The sequence below is a fragment of the Micromys minutus genome (genome assembly GCF_963924665.1).
Source record: "Micromys minutus genome assembly, chromosome: 26".
Taxonomy (NCBI): domain Eukaryota; kingdom Metazoa; phylum Chordata; class Mammalia; order Rodentia; family Muridae; genus Micromys; species Micromys minutus.
Window position 1 is genome coordinate 5,366,142 of NC_137961.1, and position 20,509 is coordinate 5,386,650.

General features: G+C 42.2%; 1 protein-coding gene across 1 annotated transcript in view; it reads left to right on the forward strand.

Moving 5' to 3' along the window:
• CPA6 (carboxypeptidase A6) overlaps positions 1-20,509 on the forward strand; it is a gene marked incomplete at its 3' end in the record, with an annotated part of 235,567 nt that overhangs the window by 213,150 nt on the left and 1,908 nt on the right. Inside the window, exons 9-10 of the mRNA XM_080938774.1 lie at positions 9,475-9,677; positions 17,642-17,726. Of these exons, the coding sequence (XP_080794900.1) occupies positions 9,475-9,677; positions 17,642-17,726 (288 nt within the window). The remainder of the gene's footprint in view (positions 1-9,474; positions 9,678-17,641; positions 17,727-20,509) is intronic.

The following is a 20,509-nucleotide window of genomic DNA, read 5'->3' on the forward strand; positions in this document are numbered from 1 at the left end:
GTGGAACTTTAGGAAGTGTACCACTGGGGACAGGTTTGGGTGTTTGTCTCTCCTACTTCCTATTTTCTCTGCTTCCTGCTGGCATATAAAGATATAAGCTCTCAGCTTCCTGCTCCTACAACCATGTCTGCCCCAACTGCCGTGTCTCCTGCCATGGTAATATATTTTCCCTCTGGAACCATAAACTAAAATAAATCCTCTGTACCACAAGTATCTTTCTTTCCTCCTTTTTCTAAGGGGCAGGACCTCAGTCAGGATCACAGGGTGTTGTGAGACACACTGAGCTGTCTGCACACTCACAGGCACCATGCTGCCTGAGCCTGCTGAGTCGCTAGAATGATAAACACGCACCACCATTCCCACCCCTGTTACTAACACGCTATTTCTAAGTAAATTGAGTTGTGATGCAAGTGAAGAAGAATGTTTGTGCTTTGTGTGTGTGTGTGTGTGTGTGTGTGTGTGTGTGTGCCGAGAGTAAACACAGAGTCATATACATCCTAGGTAAGTAAATGTTCAGGCACTGAGATAATTACTGTCCCCTCCCACCAAAGCTTCTTTTGTCGCTGTCTTTATAAATTTGATGGCGTTCTGATTCCATGTATGAGACATTTTAAAAAATACACTTTAAAAAACATACATTGAGAATGAAAATATAAATCTGCCACGGTAGTACGTATGTAAAATCCGACAAGCTGGGAGGCAGGAGAATTGCAGTGTTCAGAATGAACCAGGGCTGCACAGTGAGTCGCAAGCTGTCGTAGGTTGGCAATTAAGACTCTGTCTCCAAAAAAAATGTCTTTTCTTAAGAAAAATGTTAAGGACAGAAATCACACGATCATCTCAGTAGCTACAGAAAAGATCTCTCACAGAGTCCAGTGCCTCTTCATAGTAAAAGCTGTGATGAGCTAGAAAAAAAAAAAAAAAAAAAAAAAAAAAAAAAAAAAAAAAAAAAAAAACAGCTCAACACAGTGGCAGTTGCAGGCAACAAACCCATGGCAAACATGCTAATGGGGAAAGGTAAAGCATTTCCACAAACATCAAAGGCAAGACAATGGTGTCCACTTTCTTCACTTTTATTCGGTATAGTACTAAAAGTCTAATTTTATATATGTAGATATGTGTGTTCCCATGTGTGCAGAGGACATGTTCATGTACATGTGGAGGCCAGAAGACAACCCTGGGTACTGTCCCCCGGAAGGCCACCCTCCTATTTTGGAGTTCTCTTCATTGGCATGAAACTCACCAACTAACCTAGCCTGGCTGTCTAGCCAGCCCCAGAGATCCTCTGTGAGCACCAGAGAACCAGGCATTTCTAAACTGTTTCTGGAGATCAAATTCAGTCCTTGCATTTGCAAGACACATGCTTTACTATGTGAGCCACAATTCCTCATACTCCCAGCCCTATGCTGGAAGTCCTAGCAGGAACAAAATCCACGACAGGCATGTAATTGCACCATGAATGGGAAAGAAAGAAGCCAGCCTCCTCATTTGCAGATTCTACTATACCTAAGAGATTCCAAAGACTACACCAGAAAACTCTTAGAACTGTTAACACTCAGCACGTTGCAAGACACAGAATTAATGTACAAAAATCAGTAGCTAGATATCAGTAACAACCATGCTGAGAAAGAGATGAGGTGGAAGACGTCTACGCTGAAAGCTTAGAACACCTAAGTAGTTTAAGAAGACACTGGATGATAGAAAAGCCTTCCCTCCTCAGAGGCAGAATAAAGATACCAAAAAATACTTCTTGGAGAAAAGATAGTATCTTCACCCACAGAGCTAGGACATAGAGAATGAAATAGACCCTAATCTCTGTACAGTAACCAACTCCATCTGCATCAAAGGTCTTAACGTCAGACTTGAATATCTGTAACTGTTACAGGTAAAAATGGGAGAATTACAAGGACTCTCCAAATAGGTCTTTAATTGGGAAATAGTTGCAGCAGCTGACAAACAGAACCTCATGATGATAAATGACTCTGCACAGAGGGATGCCAATCTAAGAGCCTATAGGAATGGGACAAAGTCTTGAACTCTATGTCTGGTAGAAGACTGATATCTAGAGCACACAAAGAACTTCAACAACTAGCAAATTCTAGCAACCAAATCAAACTCGGTGATGAAATGAACAGCCTACAAAGATGATAGACAAACAGCCAATAACTGTAGAAGAAAATGTTTAACCTCACTCACTGTTATGAATCCTAACATAAATAAATATGTCTTTTCTGATCGTCTTAGGTGACCCCTGTAAAAGAGTCATTTTGAACACCCTGCCAAGGTAGTCATGACCAACAGGTTGGGACCTGCTGTTCTAAGGGAGCAAAGGAGAGAAATGGGGAGAAAGAGCAGGAAAGGGAAAAATACACAGCACATACAGCACATACCTGTATAAATTTTTTTTAATTTTTTTAAACTATCCTCATGGTGTTGTCAACTTGACATATGCTAGAATTATCTGAGAAAACCGAGCTCAGCGGAGAAAATGAATCCACTAGACTGGGCTGTGGACAAGCCTATGGAGCATTTTCCTGGTTAATGAATGACATAGGAGGACCCAGATCACTGTGGGTGGTACCAGTCCCACCCCTAGGCATGTGAAATTGATGTGTACAAGGAGCCGCCATGGGGCACAAGGGAGTAAGCGGTATTGTTCTATGGCATCAGCCTCTGTGTTCCTGCCTCTGTGTTCCTGCCTCTGTGTTCCTGCCTCTGTGTTCCTGCCTCTGTGTTCCTGCCTCTGTGTTCCTGCCTCTGTGTTCCTGCCTCTGTGTTCCTGCCTCTGTGTTCCTGCCTCTGTGTTCCTGCCTCTGTGTTCCTGCCTCTGTGTTCCTGCCTCTGTGTTCCTGCCTTCTTTCCTTGATAGAGTGAACTGAAGGGCTATAAGCTGAATACACCCTTTTCTTCCCCAGAGGCTTTTCGTCCTGGTGTTTTATCATAGCAATAGAAATCCCAACTAAGACAAAAAGGAAATGAAATAATACAACCAAAGAACGTGTTTACACCACAGTCAACTTGACTCCTCTAGATACCGTTCATTAGAGGCCTCAGTCCGGCCAATTCCAAAAAGATCAATTGCAGTGAAATAAAACCAAATTTGTTACTGTTTTCTGGTTTACTGATTTACCATTTTAAGATGTTTTCCTTCTTAAAACCTCTTAGGTCATTAACTTTGTGTGTGAGAGAGGGAGAGAGCATTACCCTCGGAGACCAGAAGAGGGCATCAGATCCCTTGGGGTTAGACTGGTGAGCCACCCTACCTGGGTACTAGGACTGAACTCAGTTCCTCTGTAAGAGCAGTAAGCACTCTGAACACTGAGCCCCCTCCCCAACCCCATTCCTCTAATATTTTTAAATTTGTACAATTGATAGATGGTAGAAATAAAACATTGCTAAGAAAATAGCATTTTCAGCAGAGGATAGCATTGTCTGGCATCAGTGGGACAAGAGGCCTTTGGTCCAGGGAAGGCTCGTTGTCCCAGTGTAGGGGAACTCCAAGGTACTGAGGTTGGGAGAGGGAGCACCTTCATGGAGGCAATGGGAGGGGGAGAAAGGGGATAACATCTGAAATGTAAATACAGAAAATATCCAATAAAAAAATTATCATTTTATCAGCCTAGCAAGTTGCTATCATTCTTTAGAACAGCCTCCCTGAATATTTTAACTATTTGTTCATTTAATTTCATGTTTTCTTTCCTTCTACTAAATATTCATTTGTCTGCCTATTTATTGAATGTTCTAGTCTAACGGCTGGTCTTTTAAAAAGGAGTTTTTAATATTGAGACTACAGGTTGCCATAAATTTAAAAAAATCTAGTTAGAGAATCAAAACGAAAATATTCCTGGTTTAATACCATAATTTATGTCTTATTTCCATTTAAAAGGAACAACACCTAGACGCTGTTATAGCACTTAAGTTGGCTTTCCTACACCTTATCCTCCTTTTAAAAGAATGGTGCATTTTGGCCTCTGCAGCTCCTCCTTAGCTGTAGGGTAGGATAGGTTCCCTGGCATTCATGTTGGTGTTCTGTGAACCAGGCCTAATTAGGCTGTAGGCTCGTGCATCTTTACCTGACTTATATTTTTTAATTTTATTTATTTGTGTATTCTTTTTATGTATGAGTGCTCTGTCTGCATGTACACCTGCACGCCAGAAAAGAGCATCAGATTCCTTTATAGATGGTTGTGAACCACCATGTGTTTGCTGGGAATTGAACTCAAGACCTCCAGAAGAGCAGCCAGTGCTCAACTGCTGAGCCGTCTCACCAGCTCCTACTTGACTCCCATTTTGGGTTGAGCGTTTATATTAGATGTGTCTAGCCTTTATACCATTACTGATTAGTTTAACTGTCTGAAACAATCCTCTTCCTCAGATCTGCCCCTCTAGAGTTTCTCGTCCAAGAGATGGTGTCTCCTCCATGAAGGCTCTCCTAAACACTGCAGGATAATTACTTCTCCCTACCAAACCTTACAAAGATCACTTTTAAAGCAATTTAAAGAGGATCTGGAAAAACTCTTTTCTACCATCTATAGAATTCCCTTCTGTTCTTCACAGTATTTTTTTCCAAACTCCATCACGTATCATCTTAATTATGTCTTTTACCTAATTATACCTCTGGACCATCAGATAATGTTCAAAGCCACCTCTCCCACCCCTTCACCATGTACATGGAATCTTTATCAACAAAACGTAGGTGCTTGGAAACCCCCTCAATACTGTGCCCACAGTTTCTCTATCCCCACCTGCACAGAAGGATAGAGGGTGGGGATAGAGAAAGCACTGACAGTAACTGCTTCCTTGCTGTTATTATTTTTCATATTTGCATTATTAAAGGAGAAAGTTTACTTTCACTTATTTATGCAGTGAGGATCCAAAAGATCCTCTATATAATGAGCTAGCTTTCTCCACATCTTTTACCAGGCAACCATTTCCATGGTGATCTCCAACACTGCTCTCTGTGTGGGTACTAAATTCCTATATATTCTGCCTCATTAGTCTGATAGTCTATTCTGGTCTATACTAATACTCACTATCATTTTTACTAATACACCCTTACAGGTTCTTCTAATGCCTTTTGAGATTAAACCCCTGTCCTCTGCTTCTCTAAGGTTTTCCTAGATAGTTTGCAAAACTGCGGTGCTTTTCTGAATGATGATCCATTAATAAAATAAGCCAGATGCAGGGGGGAAAAACGCTGCATGTTCTCACTCATGTGAAACTAAAGATATTGATCTCAAAATAAAGAATTAGGTTGTGATTACTAGACACTAGACAGTGTGGGGCAGTGAGGCAGGACACTGAGCACCAAAATATGTCCAGCAGGAGAAAGTGGTTTTCCTGTTATGTAGCAGAATAAGGATAGTTTATTGCAACTTATTGTGTATTTTGTAAAGAATTGTAAAATGGTAGTTTCTAGGCTCCAAACACAAAGCAATGAGAAATGCTTGAACTAAAAATGGTAATTACTCTAATTTGATAACTGCACATTGTGTATATGTATCAAATTATCATATTGTACCATATAAATACATGTACTTGTGTCTTAATTAAAATAAATCTCATGCTGGTTATGATCGTTTGTGTCTGGTTGAGGCTGGAGGATTACCGTGAGTTTGAGGCCAACCTAGGCTAGAGAATAAGACTTAGACTTAAAAAAGAGAGAAAGAAAGAGAGCAAGGAAGAAAGGAAGGAAGGAAGGAAGAAAAGATAGAAAGGAAGGATGGATGGATGGGAAGGAAGGAAGGAAGGAAGGAAGGAAGGAAGGAAGGACGGAAGGAAGGAAGGAAGGAAAGAAGGAAGGAAGGAAGGAAAGAAGGAAGGAAGGAAGGAAAGAAGGAAGGAAGGAAGGAGAGAGTGGGGATAAAGAAAAATTTTACAACTATTTTATTTACTGTTAAATTTTATGTGTATGGGTATTTTGCCTGCATGTGTGTCTATGCACTATATGTATGACTGGTTCCTTCAGACAATGGAAGATGGCCTCAGGCCCCCTGGAATTAAAGTTACAGATGTTAGTAACCATCATGGCTACTGGGAATTCAACTTGTTCCTTTGGAAGAGCAGCCACTGTTCTTTACTGCTGAGCCATCCCTCCAGCCTCTAAGACTATATTTTTTTAATTAGTTTGTTAGATCATCACGTCTATGTATAAATGTCTCTAACGACTTACTGTTCCATCTCACCAGCTACATAGGTCTCCTTTTTTACCCTGTTTTCTTCTTTAAATTTTTAATTTAAAAATGATCCTTTCAAATTCCTGGACTTAGACAAAATTTTGTCTTTATTAACAAAATAACTTTATTTAGTGACCAATCAGGAAGTGATATTTGAAACTGAGAAAGCAACAGATATTGTATCTTAAACATCTAACAGATGTTCAATGTAGACATGGGTTAACAGTGAGGGGTTTCTATTTTAGTTTGCCAACAAACTAAAATTAACTTACATGTCAAAGTTTTAAGTCTGATGGACTAAAAGGATTTTCAGCTAATTTTGTGACAATATTCCATCCTTTATGAGCCAAGTTGAATAAGGCTCTTTTAGGAGAATGTCATCACACAAACATATTCCATAACATCAACCCAAACATAGTATAATGAAACTTTACTCAGACAGACCAAGAGTATGCAACACTTCTGCTAAAGCATAACCCTTATGTCCAAAGACGAAGGAATAGAGCAGAAAAAAATTCACTCCTTCCATCATGGGAATGGATGGAGGAGCACACTAGACCTCTTAACTGTTTCAAAGCATGCCAGGATAAGGCAGCATTGGCAGTTAATGGTAGCTAGGGAGAGAAGACTCACAAAGCCACAGCCATCCCAGAGGTTGATGGTTAATATAGGCAGTTAATGGTTGCTCGGGGAGACAGAAGCATTTTCTTCTATGGTCCATAAGCTGTCCATGCTCCTGCACATAACTCTAATTAAACGTATTGATTCACACACACACACACACACACACACACACACACACACAAGAAGGAAAGAAGAAAAGCAAGCATAGACATAGAAGGGAACTAAGGTGGAGCAGGGAAGACAAACAATCAGAATGAGTAAGAGAGAAATGAGAGAATGTGAGGACCAATAGAATCAATGTACATTATACCCATATATGGAAATGTCAGAATAAGATTTGTTATTATGTATAATATATGCTAATAGAAAAACTTTTAAAAAGGATACCGGATTCTGATATACTCTTACACCCTCTGACCTGTGCCCCACCTGCTTGCATTTCCTGGAATGTTTTAGAGAACTTTCTTATATTTGATTTTTTTTACTTTTTAACTAATATATATTAGCTATGCACATTAATGAAGTCACACTTTTGGAATACTGTCACATGTTCTAGAATTAGATAGTGCTGATTATGCAGCTCTATAAACTGAATTGTGTACTTTTTTAAAAAATAACTTTTATTGTATCATTCTGGTAAAGCATTTTCTCCAGGAATTTTTCAAAGTGCATCAGAGTATGGTAAGATTGAAATAAAGTCAAGATTTAAATTTCTTTTAAAACAACAACTTGGAAATCGAATGAGGTAGTACAGTCCTTGGGAAGGAGGCAGGAGGATCAAATTTTTTGAAAACAAGCTGGATTGCATGGCAAACTCTGTCCAAAAACAGTGGCTAGGGACATAGCTCAGGGTGGTGTACTAACAAGGCACTGGATTTGATACAAGCACTGAAAAAAAATAGACATTGTATGTAAGTCTTCCAATGCTACAGTTCAAAACTCAAATGTCAAGGCTGAAATGGCTCAGTAGTTGAGAACACTTGCTGTTGCAACAGAGGCCCCAAGTTCAGTTCCCAGCACCCACACAGTTGCTCACAGCCACGGAAGGGACAGCCTTTTGTGTCCTTCTCTAGTACATGAACTTGGTATACACATATGGGTACACGCACACAGGCACACAGGCACACAGAAAAAATACAGAAAAGAATAAAAATGAGTGTTTAAAAAGTCAAATGTTAATTTGACTCTTGTTCTTTCTACACAGTTCATCTTTTCCTCTGGAATTACTTTCTTTAAACATTACTGTGTTCAAGCATTGATCTTTTCCCTCTATGTCTTCTGTTTGGTGAGTAATGTCTGTTTAATCTTCCCTTCATTGTGGAGAAATTTTAATTACATTTCTTCAAATGGGTTTTTTTTTTTTCTGTCCTTCTAGGTCCCCTACTAATCACATTGATACTTATTCTACTTGTCGTTTTATTTTATTTTTGTCTCATTTTTCCAGTCTTGTATCCCTTTCTGTTGCCTTCTGTAAATGTTTCAAACCAACTCACCAGTAGGTTCAACTGGATTCATTCAAGCCACAAGTTAAGCTCTGAGTTAAGTCATGAGTTAAGCCAAGTTAAAGCCATGTTAACCATGAGTTAGGGCTGGCATTGTCTAAGTAGGGGAGTGACAATGGCCAACAAGATAAAATAAACACAAAATATGATTGTAGCCAAAATTCCTAAGAACAGCAATGTTTTGTGGTTGTTGCAGTGCTTCTGGGTTTTGATAGACTTCTTAATAAATCTATACAAGATAATTATTGAAAACTGGTTTTAAAAATAAAAAATTTGAGCCAAGCATGGTAGCTCACACTTGTAATCCTGGTACCGAGAAGGGAGGAAAGTTGGGAGTTGAACACCAGCCTGGGTCACATGAGACCCTGTCTCAAAAGAAAAATAAATAAAATTTAGCTAAAAGGTTTTTTTTTCTTAACACAAGTGGATTCTCATGATAAGTACCCTGGGTCTTAATAAAACAGTGTGGACTTCTCTGATCTATAAATAGAATAGATTTGGGGTAGGTCTTCATAACCTATCAATATTTGTATATTATCAGACACTTTTTCAAACGTCTGCCCTTTTCTTTTGATTGGGCATTGAGTTCTTCAATAAATGTTTATTGAACGCTTCTCCGATACTGTCCAAGATGCTAGGGATCCAGCCAGCAGGTGGTAAGAGTTAACAGAGAATCCCGACGGAACATGGGTTCTAATAGAACACAGGCTTTTTTTCCTGTGTTGTTTCCATTGTATGCCAGGCTTTGAGAACGGTGTAAACACTGGCTGAATGGTGAGTAAATATGGAGCACTAATTACATGTCTGTTCATTGTTATGGGGGAAAAAGTGCAGGTGTTGTGGGGCATATAGATGGGAGCCTTCTGTAGGGGGTTACCCAGAATTGTTTCTCCAGCAGGAAAACTAACAGCTAAGAGAGATGTTCATTCAAAGTGTTCCTCAAAGCTCTAAACAACCAGCAACCATCACCCACTCAGGACCTCCTACAGTGTGTGGGCTTGTATCCACTCAGAATTTTCAGTATTGATTTGTGTAAATGAGAAGCTGGATTACTTATTCGGTAATATCAGCTTTTAGGAAAATAAGAAAAGACCCAGCTTAACAATGCTTCTTTGTTTTTCTGGCTTCTCCCCTGCCTGAGCACTCATCCTGTTCTCTTTTCTGACTTGCAGATGAAGGAGCGTCTGCACACCCTTGTGACGATACCTACTGTGGTCCTTTCCCAGAATCTGAGCCAGAAGTGAAGGCTGTAGCTAACTTCCTTCGAAAACACAGAAAGCGCATTAAGGCATACCTCTCTTTTCACGCCTACGCTCAGATGTTGCTGTATCCCTATTCTTACAAATACGCAACAATCCCCAATTTTAGCTGTGTGGTAAGTATGTGTTCTTGTGTGTGTGCATTAGGCCCTCATGTTTTTCTTCCTAAGGCTGTGATTCTGAGTTCCAGTGAGAGTAGCAAACATTCAAGTACTTTATATTAACTCATTTAGTCTTTATAAACTTTCTTGGCCCCATTTTACAGATGAGAAAATCATGTCTCAGGAAGATTAAGCAGCTAGACTAAGAACTCTCAGGGTTGTAGCCAAAACTTGGCTCCAAGTGTAGCTCCAGCATTGTTGCTTATAACTGCTATTCTGCCTCCCAAATACATGCATTTCAAACTGATTTTACATTCTTACCATGGGCTATACAGAAAAGGTCGGGGTGGGGGGTGGATTTGATTAATATTATAGCTTTGGTCATATATACAGAGCTGTCATTAACTTTATCGAGTCAATAATCACTCATAGTCTGACTCACTAATTAAAAGCAAGTTTTGATTTATAAGTGCTGTTTGCTTAATGCTACTAAGTCTCCTGGTGCGCAGCTGACGGGTTAGTGTTAGGGACAGATGGACTTCCGGGTCTAGACTGCAGAGAGGGGAAAAGAGGATTCTTTCTCTCTGTCTCACAAAGGCAGCATGCTGCTCCCTACAGGGCATATACACCATTAAGGAGCCATTCCGGAGCCCTAGAGCATCCGATGGCCTATAAAGTTCAAGATGAAGGAAAACTAACAAAATAGCAGTTGCCTTTGGGGGAAAGGGGAAGGGTGACTCCTGGAGGCACAGGGAGCTCTGGGTTATTGCTGCTACTCTCGTCCTTGGCCTGAGAGGTCAAAGGCGTGTGTTCAATTTGTGATTACTGAGCTATAAACTTAACATCTGTGGTTGTTTTCTTCTTCTTTTTTCTCTTCCTCTTCCTCTCCTGACACTAAACGTGCAGTGCCTTTTCTAACATCATTTCTCCAACACCAACCAAGTATTGGTTAAGTTAAATTAAGTTGATTCAGTTAAATTCTGACACTGACTGCCCAGAGTAAACCATCAGACTCCAAGTTAAGCCCATGTAACTACAGAGTCCAAAGTTCCCAATACCCACCCCCTCCAGTTTCTATAGTTTACTGGAACAACTCACAGACCCCAGAGAGACACTTACTCACTGTTGCTAACATACAAGACACACAGCTTGGGAATAGCCAAAGGATAATCTGAGGCTCAGCAGAGGCAGGAGGCCACAGAGCTTCCATGCCTCTTCCCAGCACTACTGTATGCTAACAAAACCAGATGACTTCAGACCCCATTGTCTAGGGGTATTACAGGCTTCCCTTCACATGGCCCAATGAACCAGATCACTGCCCATTCAAAAGTGAACCCCCTTTTTTAGACTTACACTAGGGATGAGGGATGCAATTGGCATCTATGGAGTAGATGGGGGATGCTGAAGTTGCTCCCCAACCCAACCCACAGCAATTCATCCTGCAATCTACAAGTCAAGAGTGACACTGTTTAGAAATCTGGGGTGAATCCTATCAAGATGAAGGCTTAGAGGCCAAGGTACTCACGGTGCAAACATGGGGATCTGAGTTCATATCCCCTATACGCATAGAACAAGCCAGGTGTGGTCTTATATACATCTGTAATCCCAGCACTTTGGGAGATAGAAGTATGAGAATTGTTGGGCATGCTGGCTACCAGCCTAGTCCAAAAACAACTGAGTTCCAAGCTCAAGGAGAGGTGTGACAGAAAAAGATCCCAACATTTACTCACACACCCACACAAATAGACACACACAGATACATACACACAGGCACATGTACCAACACATACTTCATACATACATATAATACAAAGATATATGGGATAGAAGAAGGACAGTGCACTGGCTGGTTTTGTGTCAACTTGACACAAGCTGGAGTTATCACAGAGAAAGGAGCCTCAGTTGAGGAAATGCCTCCATGAGATCCAGCTGTAAGGCATTTTCTCAACTAGTGATCAAGGGGGAGGGCCCCGCCCATTGTGGGTGGAGCCATCCCTGGCCCAGCCCATTGTGGGTGGTGCCATCCCTGGGCTGGTAGACCTGGTTCTATAAGAAAGCAGGCTGAACAAGCCAGGGGAAGCAAGCCAGTAAGTGACATCCCTCCATGGCCTCTGCATCAGCTCCTGCTTCCTGACCTGCTTGGGTTCCAGTCCTGACTTCCTCTGGTGATGAACAGCAATGTGGAAGTGTAAGCTGAATAAATCCTTTCCTCCCCAACTTGCTTCTTAGTCATGATATTTTGTGCAGAAATAGAAACTCTAAGACAGAGAGGGAGAGAAAAATCTGAAATAGTTAAACATAAACTAAATCACTAAAGCTAAGGTGAAAATTTTTCAGAAACCATGCAGTCCCTGAATGTTAATCAGAAATCATTACATCCTATTAAATTTTTAAAAAATATTCCACCAATATGTAAGAGCTTCTGCTAACTTTTAAAGTCATCACTAAACTACTTTAAATATAGAAATATTTCAGTTAAATGTGCTTCTTGCCTAGCTGAGGGCTCACAAATGTCCTTCTGGACAATTGAAAAGAGGAGATGATTGGGAAAGGGAATATCTTATATCTAACTGTGGGGGCTGGAGAGATGGCTCAGCGGTTAAAAGCACCGACAGCTCTTCCAGAGGCCCTGAGTTCAAATCCTATAACCACATGGAGGCTCACAACCATCTGTAATGGGATCTGATGCCCTCTTCTGGTGTGTCTGAAGACAGCTATAGTGTACCATACATAATAAATAAATACATCTCTTTTAAAGAAAAAAACGAAATTATACCCTGAAGACCATTCCTGGAGGTGGGGGGGAGGGATGTAAAATGCCCACCTTGTGGATACCTAAGCCATTTATCATCCCAGTATCTGCACCGGAACACCAGAACACAATGAGCTCAGAGGTTAGGACCAGACTTCTGGGTAAAACAGCAGCCCGGAAGCTACTGCCATTTGACCCAATCCAAGACAAGAGTGAGACTAAGACTCTGTTGTAGAGAGGGGAAGAGCTTTAAAATTCTCACAGGTCACTATAGTATACTGGTTCCAGTGGGGGCAGAGGGCGGGAATAGGATGGCAGTAAGGATAAGATGGATGTTAGCACATATCGAAGCATCATTCAAAAGAAAAGCCAGGCAGCCCTGGTGGAGAAACTTGGCAGGAAGGGGGGAGGGTCCCTACCGGACAAAGCAAACAGTGCTCACAAGCCTCAAATCCAGCGGTCGGTTTCAAGGATGTTTCAGTAGAAATGCACACCTCAGTAAAGAGAAATCCTGTGTTGTGAGTGTGATTCAGCAGGCGCCATCCTAAAACTGAGCCACCCTGCTGAGAGGACCTGAGAACCGGGAAAGGTCCCAAAGTGCAGGTTCCAAGAGGGTTCTGCTAAGGCGGTGGGGGGGGGGGGAACCACTTCCACTGAGGATAATTTGGTTCGGTTCAACCTCCCCTACTTGCAGCTCACCTCTAGAGTCCCAGATGATGAGGTTTCAGAGGTGCATGTGCCTTGACTCTCAGAGCAGGACCCCTCCAAACACAGTGCTGGTTCTTAGGAGAGCCTGAGAATCCAAAGAGGAGCCTCCACCTCCCCACGGACCTTCCACGTCACACACTGCCATGGTTCCTCCTTTTTTTCCCTCCCAGTGCACTTCGGAGAAACTCTGAAAGCAAAAGCATTAGGTACCGCAGTGGGTAATGGGGCAGGGGATTTCCGGGAGGGAGAGAAGTCTGCCCAGCACACAGCACACAAACATAAACGCAGACAGCCCAGCAGAAGGACATCGGACACTGGTCCAACACACACTTAACACCAGCAAGATGCTCAGAAAGATAAGAGGACACAGACTCCCCTGGCCGGCAGTCCCCAGTGAGTCTAACCTGCAGTCTCCAGGCTTCATTTTTTTGACCCTTGCCTCTCTTTTTAAACACATACCTTTTATCAGCACGGCACGTTCACTGACACATTTAGTTTTTTCTTTTTATGTCTGACTTCCTCTCACATGATCACCTAATCTTTCTTACATATTTCTTTACCCCAGAGTAACCATTTCGGGCTGTTTTCTTCTTTCACCCGGGTCCCAGCCTCCTTTTCCTTTTACATTTCTTATATTACCACACTCACCCTTATTTTAAAGTACAACCTCCCCTCTTTTAACTCCTCCCCTTTATACATGGACCCATGTGTGCATTTAAAATTCTTTCTTGGGAAATCTTTGTTGTTGTTGTTGTTGTTGTTGTGATTTCTTTTTCCACTGATCTTCTTCACCTTTTACATTTGTTTCTTCTGTTGAAGACATGAGGAGACGGAACGCCCCCTCATGCTATGGAGGGGTAGAATTCAAGTTATAAAAGTGTCTGTATTAGCAAAAGTGATCTACAGTTAATACAATCCTCATTAGAAATTCCGGGAATGTGGGGCTGGAGAGATGGCTCAATAGAGCACTGGGGGCTCTTTCAGAGAACCTGAGTTCAATTCCCAGCACCCACATGGAAGCTCATAACCATTTATAACTCCGGGGAATCTGGCGCCCTCTTATGGCTGCCACAGGTACCAGGCATGCATGTGGTGCATACGCATACATACAGAAATACACATAAACCAAAAAAATGAATAGTTTCAAATTATTTTAGAAGTCTCATCACAGTAATCACAGAAGTAGAAAAGGAAACCCCCTAAAATTCATATCTCAGTACAAAAAATAAAAGTAAAATATTCTGGGGGGGGTGTGGATAATGCTTGGGGACATCATGACACCTCATCTCAAGTTTATTGCAGAGTCATAGTAACAAAAGCAGCATAGACCCATAGAGGGCACATAGACCCATAGGGGGCACAACAAAGAATAAAAATAAATAAGCAGCACACAGGGTGATTTGCATGAAAACATCCCCCATAGGCTCACGGGAGTGACACTATTAGGAAGTGTGGTCTTGTTGGAGGAGTCAGAAGCTCAAGCCAGGCTCACTGGCTCACTCACTCTTCCTACTGCCTAAGGATCAGGAGGTAGAACTCTGCTTTGAAACTCCTCCAGCACCACGTCTGCCTGCACGCTGCCATGCTTCCCACCATGACAACAGTGGACTGAACCTCTGAACCTGTAACAGCCCCAATTAAGTGTTCTCCTTTATAACAGTTGCCGTGGCCACAGTATCTCTTCACAGCAGTAGAAGCTATGAAGTTACACACGCAACATAGTTGTTCTTGAGTCACTGACTGGCATGAATACAGTCAAATTGTACAGGGAAACTGGAGTAACCATGTGGAGAAGAATGGAGTCACCACACCCAAATCTCTTGCACTGCTCAAAAGTAAATCACAATGAAACAAAGGTAAAAATTAAAGTTGTGAGATTTACTAGAGGAAAGCATGGGTATATCACTTCGAGACATAGACGAAGGTTATCCGAAAAGAACCCAGCAATACAGGAAGCCGTCCCCAAAGCTGGTTAGGAAGTTACATGAAATCAGAAACTTTCTACACAGCAAAGGAAACAGTTGGGGGTGTGTGGAAACGTCTTTGCCAACTGTGTATCAGTTTGAAACTAATGTCTAGGATATGCAAAGACCTTCAAACCCCAAACACCTCTAAAAGAAACATCCCCATAAGTAAGTGGCTAATGAATTGAATGTTTCTAAAAAAATAAAAATATATGAATGGCCAATAAATATATGAAAAAGTGTTAACATCAGGAGACTACAAATTAAAGTTGCCTGGAGGGCCTATGTCACTCCAGTCAGAATGACTGTCATCAAGAAAGCCAACAGTAAATGCCAGTGATGATATGGCAAAGACTAGCCCTTGCACACTATTGGTGGAGCCATAAACGGCACAGCCACTATGAAAGTCAGTGTGGAGGTTCCCCCAAAACTAAAAATAGAAGTACCACAATAGCCAGCTATACTATTGTTGGCCTCATACCCAGAAGACTAAGTCGCCATTCATGCTCAGGATTCCTCTACTCACAGATGCCAGGGCCTGGAACCAGCCTAGATGCCCACCAACAGATGAATGAAGAAAATGTGGTTCGTACACAAAATGGAAATTCATTCACATATAAAGAAAAATCATGACATTTGCAGGGGGAAAAAATGGGTAAATCTAAAAATTATTTCAGTACAAAATAGGCCACTCAGAAAGACAAACACCTCATGTTTTCTCTCATGTGAAGAACCTCAATCTAAAATCTCTCGGGGGACAGCGGGTAAAGGTGAATGGGGTGTGTATACCTGTCATGAAACGTAAAGAAGACCATGCAAAGGGAGGAAGAGATCCTGAGGCAGGGGTGAAGGGGGAAGAGAGGGTTATCCATGTGGCATGAGAATAGAGAGAGAGTGTAAAAGGAGGGAGGAGAAAGAGAAGGGGTGAATTATAACAAAGAACTTGACACCTGTTTGGAAAATCTGAAATGAATTCCTTTACTTTGTATGCTAATGTTTTAGAACAGTTACGATTGTGCCTGAATAAGCAAAGCAGCGCTTTGTTTCTTGATACATTTTTCATAGTCATCAAAGAATAAAAGCACAATTCTCCCAAGCAGCAAAATGCAGTCATCTTCTAAATACAGAAACACCTGCATCTGTCATAATCGGATATTGCTAAGGCAACTTATTGGAGACAACGTGGGGATTTTCCCTCATGACGATGTTTACATTTCTTTTTTCTTGGCTCCTGTAAGAACATCGCCATCAGCTAGATCGGGATTAAATGGTCTGCCAGTGCCTGGAGCCCTGGGCTGGAGCAGTCACAAAGGACCGCACTTGCATTCAGGAACTTAACAAGCAGCAATGTGGGTCTCAGACCTCCACGCAGGCCATCACGTTCCCCGGGGCGCTTCTAATGAAGTATTAAATTATTCACAGGCAAATTGAAATGGGAGAAGTGTGTGCTGGTTTCAGCCTGTGTCTCATGTGTCACCCAATACCTGTCTAACCCTTGATGAAGCTGTTCCTTTGATGTCATGTGCAAAGGTTTAAAGAACAATTATTTTGCTAGAATATCCATCATTTAGGATTTTGACCATGTTGAGGGGTGTGTGTGTGTGTGTGTGTGTGTGTGTTGTTGTTGTTGTTGTTGTTGTTGTTGTTGTTGTTGTTCCCCCCCACACACACTTGTGGCATTGAACAGAAACAATACCCCCTTGGACTTTCTTCATCTCAGCAGCAGCTTGAAGTAGCTTCGTGAGAGGCTTTGTAACCTCAGAAGTCAGGAAGCATCATTAAATTGATGTTCTTTCTCCCAGTGGGAACAAACACACAGACAGCATAAAGGGAGGAGTTGATCTTCCTTTGTGGGTTTTCTAATTGATCCAAAAACATCTCTATATACCTATGGAACTACATACTCGTGGGTCAATATGATTGTCCGAATGCTCTTACAGACTATGCCTCTTCGACATTCCTGCAGGGGATATTAAGTATCTTACTTACACAGACGTGTCACTAAGGATAGGATACGCATTAGAGATACAACAGACATGGCCCTGTCACTAGTCTGTAATACACAGAAGTCAGCGCACCTGAACTGAAGGGCAGAGGCTAGACCAAACTAGCAAGTTCAGGAACTACAAGCACATGCCCTAGGACCTATAGCCCTAACTATAAGAATACACATTCTTTGCCGTGCAACCCCAGGATACTCCACTTAACCTCACCGAACCTTCCCTTTCTCACCTATGGGACAGAACCTCTGTGTATCGTTCATTTGTGGTTTGTTAAAACAAAAATGTGTTTGAACAGGTGCTTTGGTCCTCCACACTGTAAAAAAAATAAATAAATGAAGTGTCTTGCAGCATGTACTATACAACACCCATGAATTTATTATTATTATTATTATTATTATTATTATTATTATTAAGTGTAGCTGTTAACTTATGCGCCATCTTTGCTCTCTCTGTTGACCTGACCGCCATCAATGCTTCAGCAGTTTGCCAGCGTCTCTAGAGGCTTCGTTGCAGTGGTGCAACTGACACAATGTCTCCATTTTGTCCTCACAGGAATTTGCAGCTCACAAAGCTGTGAAGGCGCTTCGGTCAGTGCATGGGGTTCGGTACAGACATGGTCCTGCCTCCCAAACATTGTGTAAGTTTCCCGTGTGTGTTGTATTAGAATTGGTCCATGGCTTCCCTTTTAAGAAGCAAAGCGTGTTCTCGATGTAGCAAAATTTGTGACTGTCGTCAGAGTAGCCAAAGAAGATGGGAGAGTTGGAGCCTCTTGAGTTTCCCACCGCTGACAGGAATCGCTGTACCAATTTAAACTGAGCGGAGAACGTGCTAAGCGTGCGGTAATGACTGCACATTGAATCGAGATTCCCTTAGCAGTAGGAAAGTACGCAAATGGGCTCCTTCAGCCATGTGTAAGTGCTGTCAGTGTGGGAATGGCCTCAGGAAGATGATGAAGTAAACGGCTCAGCAGCTTCCCCTTGTCCCTTCCCTCCGGCTTTCCTGTTATGAAATGCCATTCCAAACGCGGCATCTTCATCTCGGTTTTCTCTTGAAGATTGATTTTAAAGTATTTCTTTTATATAAAATCAAACAGGATCAGTGTATGGAAAGATCCTGTAAGGTCTGTTCCTGGGCCTGCCCGATGCCTTGTCCTAGCCAAGGTGTCCATTAATTCTGGTTTTTAATTTCTTCAAATGCAGCATGAGTGATTGGATTACATCATTCCTCATGACCTTCCAGATCCTACAATTTATTGTTACTGGGGAAATGTAGTAAACAGTCATGCATGTATGAATGTGTGTGTGCAATCGTATGCTGCATGTCTGGGTATATGCACTAGCATCTGATTATGTTTCTTCATGAGACCGAACTTCTCCTTCGGTTCTTGACATAGTCTCACTGTCTTCATGAGGGCATTTTATTCCACAAAGGTAAAGTGTTCGTTAACAGGTCAAATGAGCTTATGCTAAAAGTGAGAAGCGCACACAGTGTCAATTCCATGATTGTTGGTACACGCTGACTTCTAAGATGGTTTCTCCTTTCTCCCCTATCTTCCCACTTACCTCCTCCATCCCTGTACCCCCGTCACTTTTCTCTCTGACTCACCCCTCAGCTGACCCTTCTACTCACTCTCCCTTCCTTTCTGATATGGCCTTGATAGATAGCCAAAGCTCACCTCAAGTTGACCATCCCCCTGCCTCAGCCACAGCTCCGTTGCCTGGCTATAGAAGTGCTCTTTGATCTTGAAGGGGAAGCAGTATTGACAAGGCATCACATACCAACTGATGCCAATGTAAAACCTACCTTGAAATTTGAAAGTCATTGCCTAAGTCTTGCCAGCCTTTTCATCTCGGTACAAAGACATAGCCACACTATTATATTTACGGAGAACAGTCTGTTATCATAGAAATGAGCCTGCCACATCACCATGAGGTAATGCTTGGCACACACTATCTCTGACTTTGGCTTCTATTTGTACTCTATCCGGAGGGACATTGAAGCCACAGCACAATTTTTGTCCTTAGCCAAAGCCAAGGGAATCTGAGAGGTACCCGGATTGCTGGGCTGTCATCCTCATATGATGACTCTATCCTACCTGTCCTAGGAAACTGTATTAAGAGGCACACTGTTGCCAGGAATGATGGTACACTTGGAATCCAGCACTCTGGAGGTACAAGAAAGAAGACTGGCAAAGTCCACCTCGGTCTCTACGAGTTCTGGGACAGACCTGTCTATACAGCAAGTTCCAGGACAGGTTAGGACTACATAGTCAGCTCTGTTAGGTTTTGTTGTTACTGTTGTTGTTAGTGGTTGTGGTTGGTGTGTGTGTGTGTGTGTGTGTGTGTGTGTGTGTGTGTGTGTGTGTTTAAAAGGCCTGATGGTGTCAGCACATGCCTTTAATCCTAGCACTTGGGAGACAGAGGCAGGTGGATCTCCGAGTTCAAAATCAGCCTGGTCTACAAAGCAAGTTCCAGGATAGCCAAGACCACACAGAGAAACCCTGTCTCAAAAACCAAAGTGGAGAATGGACTCAGTGCTTAGTGCTCAGTGTTCGGTGCTTAGGACTCAGTGTTCAGTGCTTTGTGCTCAGTGTTTGGTGCTTAGCATTCAGTGCTCAGTGCTTAGTGCTCAGTGCTCTGTGCTTAGTACTCAGTGTTCAGTGCTTTGTGCTCAGTGTTTGGTGCTTAGCATTCAGTGCTCTGTGCTTAGTGCTCAGTGCTCAGTGCTTAGTGCTCAGTGCTCTGTGCTTAGTGCTCAGTGTTTGGTGCTTAGCATTCAGTGCTCAGTGCTTAGTGCTCAGTGCTCTGTGCTTAGTGCTCAGTGTTTGGTGCTTAGCATTCAGTGTTCAGTGTTCAAGGGGTGAAGTGTTTGCTGTACCAAGGATGAGGACCAGAGTTCAAAGCTCAGAACTCACATTAAAACCAGAATCATCTGCAATACGAATATGCCTTCTGGAGACAGGAGCATCCCCAGCAGTTCAAGAGCCAGCTGTCCTGGCATACACAACCCAGGACAACTATAAACCCTTCGGTGACATGAGCCAGCTGTCCTGGCACACACAGCCCAGGACAACTATAAACCCTTCGGTGACATGGTGGAAGGCAATGAATCAGGTGATACTCTGATCTCCACACACAGGCTGTGGCACCCACATGCTCACAGGAACACGCACCAGCTTACAAACATGCACACGTGCACAAACATACGCATGCATCTTAAAAAGTGATTTCGTCTGAGTAAATGAACATGTTCTGGAGATTTACTAACAGTAGGATGTGTGTAACCAACTGGGTCATGGAAATTTCAGGAAAGTACACCAAGATGTTTCGGCGAAGTATTAATTCATTTAATAAATTATTCTCCTTGGGGCTTTTTATTCTAACCTCTCTAGAATCCTAGGTACTTTGGGGTATAACTAAG